The sequence below is a fragment of the Gadus macrocephalus genome, chromosome 8, assembly GCF_031168955.1.
Source record: "Gadus macrocephalus chromosome 8, ASM3116895v1".
NCBI classification, from domain to species: domain Eukaryota; kingdom Metazoa; phylum Chordata; class Actinopteri; order Gadiformes; family Gadidae; genus Gadus; species Gadus macrocephalus.
Window position 1 is genome coordinate 11,557,774 of NC_082389.1, and position 7,014 is coordinate 11,564,787.

The following is a 7,014-nucleotide window of genomic DNA, read 5'->3' on the forward strand; positions in this document are numbered from 1 at the left end:
ATCTATCTATACAATTGGCGATACTATATTTGATATTTACATAACATATATACCACTTGATATACTATGGTTTTTTATAATTGATCTATTTATACAATATAAATATGTATATATATATATACGTGTACATATTATACAATCAATATATCTATATATATTTATACAATCCGTATATCTATATACAACATACAAATAATCATACAATTGGATGTACAATATTTACACTTTAAATATATACAATCCTTTTTATATATATATATATATATATATATATATATATATATATATATATATATATATATATATATATATATATAATTATTATTATTATTATTTATTTTTTTTATTATGAATTATAATTATTTTTTTAAATATATTTTCCTTCTTAAATCTCTCCCTCATCCCTGTACCTTTTGAAAATCATTGCTTTGAACCTTTTTTTAAACTGGATCATGTTTGGACATTGCTTTGGCTTTGTGCTCATACCATTCCACAGTTTCACACCACCAATTGAGATGCATTGACATTTTAAAGTCGTTATAGCCCCCCTCTCTGTCCATTTTTTTTTTTTTTAATGTTACCTGGTAGCAGTTGGTTTCTTGCTTTAAACATGATTTGGGCCACTTGATAGTCAACCAGGTCATTGAACTTCATGGTACGGGAATGTAAAAACAGGAGGTTGGTGTGATCATAATATCCTGCTTTATTGATTATTCTAATGGCTCGTTTGTCTGTTAGCAGTGAGATTTTGTAAGTGGTCCCCCAGACCTCCACACAGTAATCTAAATAAGGTAAGATCATTGAACAGTAGAAAATATGCAATGATTTTTGATCCAATATAGGCTTTGCTTTATTTCGGCAATATTATAAATTGTATTTGTATTCAAACATACACCGTCATAATCTTAAATACATATTTTATTAATTGTGTAAATCCTCAAACACATTTAAAATTATTTCGCAGATAAAAATAATGCACAATTATAATGTTCAGCCAGTGTTAAACATTGGTTGTTACATTTGCATCATCTGACATTTACATAACCACATGAAAATAACTGCTTGCAGAAGTGTTTCAATGTTATTTAAAAATGAATGTGGTACTCCCGGTACTTCCACTGAAATCCTAGTTAGACCAATGTGAAAATAGTCCTCCCTCATAAAAGGTAGGTAGACAATATAATAAATATGCTTAACATTTGGCATCGATTTGTTATACAGTATTAAGTACAGCGTTAGCACACAAGTATTTGCTAGGAGAGTACAGTGGTGTATATGGAGACAATATTTTAATAAAAAAATTAAATGTGTTTTTCCGTTGTGTGATGGAGCATTTCAGACAATGGCGTATAAAATCGTTTTCCTAATGCCTTTATGTTCGCTCCGTTTTGATTAATTCGATAATTCCTGAGTATTTACATCAGTCCATTTAACCAATCTTTAGCCATTTATCAACCCAATATGAAATAAAACAAATAAATAAAATGAAAACCTTGAATAAATCTGATAAAGATGATACTTTTAAAGCATGAAGGAATTAAATAACACATTAGAATCTCTATGCAAAGAATGAAATACTCATAAATTAAAAAACAGTTAGGATATCGATAGAGAAAATATAAAATATCTAGAAAAAAGATTGTATTCAATATCATGTAGAAAAAGATAATCTACTCCAAAACAGCCATACAAATATACAAAACAGAAAACATATTCCTCAATACATAATGAACATACAGTAGTAATCGTCAATATGCATCTGACAAGACCTGCATCACTGCAGTACCTCCAACAGCTGACTAAAGGTTACCATATGTGCATCTTCCGCAATTGGTTCAGACGACGAGCCTATGAGAGATTCGAGCAGGCAGACAGGTGTCTCCGGGTACTGTGGGAGACTGCAGGAAGTCAGGGTCTGGAGGTGCCCCAGGCCTTCCAGAGACCCGCCTCCCTTGAAGGAGTTGTGTAGTTGGCCACCGCAGGTGAGGTAATCGCTGTCGAAGAACTCAAGGTCCGAATCCGAGGAGACGCTGAGGACCACGTAACCGTTGGAGGAGGAGGAGCAGGAGGAGTTTGCAGTGAAGAGGGCTGCATCTGGTAATTTTTCCAGAGAGTCCTCGCCGAAAAAGTCGGTGGCCTCGTTGGCGTTTTCGTCCAGATGCCCCGTAGAAGTAGAGGAGGTAGAAGGGGAAGGGGTCCTGTGGGAATCTTCGTCTTGGCGAACGACCACAGTGGTTTGAGCCCCTTCGAGGGGAGACGCGGGGTCGGCGAGGGGGCTGGCAGGAAGTGGGCGGGTGCTACTCATGTGCTGAAGGTCGTCCTCCGTTGCGTCGCAGTGGGTCCGCTGGGGGTCCAGCCTGCTGAGGACACAGGACAGGGGTCCGGTTTCCTCGGTGACCTCGGGTCGACGGCGTGGCGTGCCGTCAGCGCCTTCCTCAGCCGCGTCGAGATCAGAGGAAGAGGAAGAGGAATCCATCGTATCACCGCCACTGCTGCCCTCCTCTCCCGGCTCCGAGGGCTCAGGGGTCATGCAGAAGGCTGTGGAAGTGGTGGGGGGCACGGAGGGGAACAGGAGACCGCCCTCCTCCTCCTCGGTGCTGAACCCGAAAGGGCAGCCGTCTTCCCGGGTCTGCCGTTCTGGAACACGGCCACGCCGGTCGTCTTCGCCGCAACGCCCGGGTACTTCCCTCTGGTCGTCGTGGTTATTTGCGGCCCCCGGCGGCCGCCTCCCCTCCAGGTGCAACCTCATGGCAGTGTGGAGGTAGTGGGTCTTCACGCGGCCCGCGTTGAACTCGCTGCGCCCCTGGCTGTTCCCGCAGCTGTCCATGGAGCAGCCACAAGGGAAGCTGGAGCGGTCCATCTGGAAGAAAGATCCAGCCAGTTACAGCCATGAACAACGTTTTATAGGGCGAGGTTAAGGGTTACGGTAGAGGCTAGGGTTAGGGCAAGGTTTAGGGTTAGAGCTGAGGCTAGGGTTAGGGCAAGGTTTAGGGTTGGAGCTGAGGCTAGGGTTAGGGCAAGGTTTAGGGTTGGAGCTGAGGCTAGGGTTAGGGCAAGGTTTAGGGTTGGAGCTGAGGCTAGGGTTAGGGCAAGGTTTAGGGTTGGAGCTGAGGCTAGGGTTAGGGCAAGGTTTAGGGTTGGAGCTGAGGCTAGGGTGCAGGGTTAGAGCTGAGGCTAGGGTTACACCTGTAGGACATCATGGAACAGGTGCACAATTGGTGCGCAGGAAGAAGGGAGGGCTCATGCATGAGAGATAGCTGGCTGGGGAGGCTTAGCAGAATGGATGGCAGCCCAAGTAATGCGAGTTAATGTGAGAACATCCTCACCTGGCATTTGATGCCGGCCAGGCTGCAGGCGCAGGTCTCAGGCTCACAGAAGCCCCGGCAGTCGCAGCCGCAGGCCTCCCGGGAGAGACGCAGGGAGTGCAGCTGCCTCTTCTCCTCCCGGTCCACGTGCTTCACCCCGGCCCCGCGCAGCAGGGCCTGCCTCTGCCTGTAGGAGTACGGCTGCAGGGACCAGATGCCCCCGTCTGGGGCCGGGTCCTCCATGGGGACCTCCAGGTAACCGCCCGGGAGCTGGTCCACGGTGAGCCGGTCGGCCTCGCTGCGGTCCAGGGTACCGCTAGTTACCAACTGCAACGACAATGACATGAGTATGTCGATTCTAAATAAACGGGGTGTATCTGATGTGTATGATATGCAGGGAGCACTCGAGAGTGCAAGGTCTATGGTTTAGCAAGCCATCCCGGTACAGATGGGTTGTAAATTTGAACTTATACTTGCCCTGTGGCATTTTAACTGTGTCCATCACTTTCTACGAAATTTCCCTCCTTTTTTACTTCCTTAATCTAATTGCTTTTGACAGAAGAAATAACTGGATGGGTTGTTCTTTAGAGAAGTATTAATTCAAAGATAATTTAAACAGAAGTGATGTCTGCAGTGAAAAAAAGAGTGTAGCAAAGTTCGATTTTTTTAAACAAACGCACTTTATTTCTCCAGCGCTCCAGCCTGTCCTCCCTCAGCCTCTCCAAGAGTCTTTCCCGGTGTCTCCGCTGTCGGGCCGCCGCATGCTCCTCCAGCGTGTACCTGTGGAGGGCGCTGTGGTTCCACACCATGCCCAGCGAGGCTCCTCCATGGCTGGGCACGCTCACGAAGCCCTGGCACCGCGGGAAGTGGAAGACGGTCACCGTGTCGAATCTCACGTTGTGTCCTCTTCCGTCGGCACGTCTCCACTTACTCAAGATTGAACCGACTAATCAGAAGAAAAAAGAGAACCCAAATAAATCACTTTTTGAAGTTGTTAAACAATGCTACAATAACAAGAAATAATGTAATACGTAATGTGGTCACAAGAGGTCGCCATGCGGGAACAAAGCAGACCTTGGCCTGGATGTCGGCCAATAGTTCAACATGAGTGTCAAAGGAAATGCCAAACTGAGGGTCTGCTGCTGCTGCAGTAGCACAGGACACATCTGAGGGAGGAGCTCTCTGTTTCCCTAGCTGTTGGCCAACTGTATTTACAAAGTTGTGTCAGTTTGTTTTGTAAGTTAGCCCAGCAGGTGATTGTTCTAAATATAGTTGTGGCTTCGATGATTCATCCCCGACGTACTTACACATTGCTAACAATGCCTTTTAGAGTGCCAGTGTGGTTTGGGTTCCCTCAACATGACCATCGGGCTAAGCTTTCCATGGGAGTTTCTGAGTTGAAAACATAACAGTGAACATTAGATCCCTGTTGGAATTATGTGACTCATGGTGTTGTGCCCCAGGAGAACTGCTGAGGAGGGCATTTAAAGTACAAACAAACCTCTTTACCTGCTAAGCGTTGGAGTCATTCAAAAAAGCCTGAATGACTCCAATACAGAAACTGTGCATATCATTTGCTAACAACTGACTTAATGTTAGTTTGAAGATATAAAAATCGGCACGTTGATGATATTTAAATGCTGCTTACTTGATAGCCCATGATCACAATCAGTAGCTTCCATTCAAATTGATTCGACAAGTGTCTACTGCGCTGGCAACTTGTCGACCTTTAGGGCCGGAGCAGAAGGCAGCCGAGTTGTGTGCTAATCTTACCTGCAGCAATGATAACGTTCTGCAGCTATATATCAGGAGCTGCTTTTACTGGTGCCCAGAGATAAAGAAATACTACTGGAGGACACACACACACACACACACACACCGAACACACACACACACACACACACACACACACACACACACACACACACACACACACACACACACACACACACACACACACACACACACACACACACACACACACCGAACACACACACACACACACACCGAACACACACACACACACACACACACACACACTGGCTGGCAGTCAGCAGGGTACGCGGGCAGACGGAGGTAGACAGACAGACGGACAAGGAAATAGTGAGGTAGAAAGACTGGCAGGCAGGCAAACAGACAAAAGGGAGACAGTTGCAGACAGACATACATACAGACAGGGAATAAGACAGATTGGTATTCAAGGAGAAAGATAGACAGACAGGGAAAGAGACAGAAAGACTGACAGACAGGGAAACAGGCAGCGAGGTATACATACACGGTTACACAGGTGGAGAGGGACAGACCGGGAAGGGCAGATAAGGAAATGTGTTCGCTATGTGAGAGTGAGGAGGGTGGCTACTTACTGGGGGCAGAGGCAGGTTGAGCAGGGGCCCTGGGGGCCCTGGGGGCCGGGAGGATCAGTTGGTTCTCCCCCTCCGATTCCCACTCGGAGGAGAATAATGGCGAGGAGGAGGAGGACGACGACGGAGAGGATGAGACGTAGCTGGCCTCCTCCTCTACCTCAGCAAACCTTCTCTTCAGAACCCCTCGCATCTCTGCATCCGGCCGATCAATAGTCATTCTGCCGTAGAAACACAACACAGATACGTAAATGATGGTGTTATCAACCGCAACCGATCAAACGTGATCTCTCTGGTTGTTTTGGTGCCAAACTGTAATGCTGGAAAAGCAAACAAAAAATAACCGTAATCCAGAAAAAGTGTTTGTTAAGGGAACCAACTCAACCAGAATCAGAACAACAAAACAGAGATCTGAGCCTGTTGGATTTAAAGAAAGCTGAACCAAAAAAATATATTTTAAACATTTTTTCTAAAAATATTGACAGATTGCACTTTCAATACTACGACCGTATCAACATTATTAGTATGATCAATACTATGGCTGGTAGGGTAAATATTATGGCTAATATGATCAATATTGTGACTGATCAAAATCATTGCTAATATGATCAATATTATGGCTAATAGGATAAATAGTATTGCTAGAATGATCAATAATGTGACTAGTAGGATCAATAGTATGGCTAGTAGGATCAATATAATGGCTTATATGATCAATATTATGATTAGCATGATTAATATTGTGACTAATGTGATCAATAATATGGCTAATATGATCAATATTATGTCTAATAGGATCAATAGTAATGCTAGTATGATCAATAGTAAGGCTAATATAATAAATTGTATCGCTAATAGGATCAATATAATTGCTAGCATTATCAATATTATGACTAGTATGATCAATATTATGGCTAGCAGGAATCACATTAGGGCTAATATGAGTATTATTATGGCTTGTTAGATCAATATCATCGGCTATCATCATATATTGAGCGGCGCATGGACACCTGTATTTCCCATGTATTCCTATGACAGGATCATCAGTGAATCACTATATGCAAAGCTCAGCCAATACAGAAGGCATTTGGGAGCCAAGGCCCTCGTCTACGTCAATGTGGCTCATACGCATCCAGGTAATCCGATACCAGTCCTGTGCATGTTACACTCGGAGGAGGGAGAGGTGTCTGCAGCAGGAGCCCGTTGGGCCGGTTTCATTGCGGTGGCTTGCATATGCTAATCAAACAGCAGAAAGAAGGAACGAAGAAAAAAAAAGTTATCAGCCTTCCGACAAGTAAACAAACTAGGGGGGTGGGAACTTATCCTCAGGTGTATAGGTACAGAGGCTG

At 44.5% G+C, this 7,014-nt stretch overlaps 1 protein-coding gene across 4 annotated transcripts; it reads right to left on the minus strand.

Moving 5' to 3' along the window:
* Window positions 1-825: 825 nt before the first annotated feature.
* On the minus strand, window positions 826-7,014 carry LOC132463028 (cysteine/serine-rich nuclear protein 1-like). 4 transcript variants are annotated; one of them, XM_060058902.1, is made up of 4 exons: window positions 5,669-7,014; window positions 3,986-4,251; window positions 3,327-3,632; window positions 826-2,860 (listed from the first exon to the last, which is right to left on the minus strand). In XM_060058902.1, exons 1-4 carry the CDS (start codon window positions 5,883-5,885, stop codon window positions 1,775-1,777), a joined length of 1,875 nt encoding a protein of 624 aa, XP_059914885.1. In that variant the 5' UTR covers window positions 5,886-7,014; the 3' UTR covers window positions 826-1,774. The 4 variants fall into 4 exon arrangements, with proteins under 4 accessions (XP_059914885.1, XP_059914886.1, XP_059914887.1 ...); XM_060058903.1 differs by having other exon boundaries at window positions 4,954-5,822; XM_060058904.1 differs by lacking the exon at window positions 5,669-7,014 and adding an exon at window positions 4,613-4,937.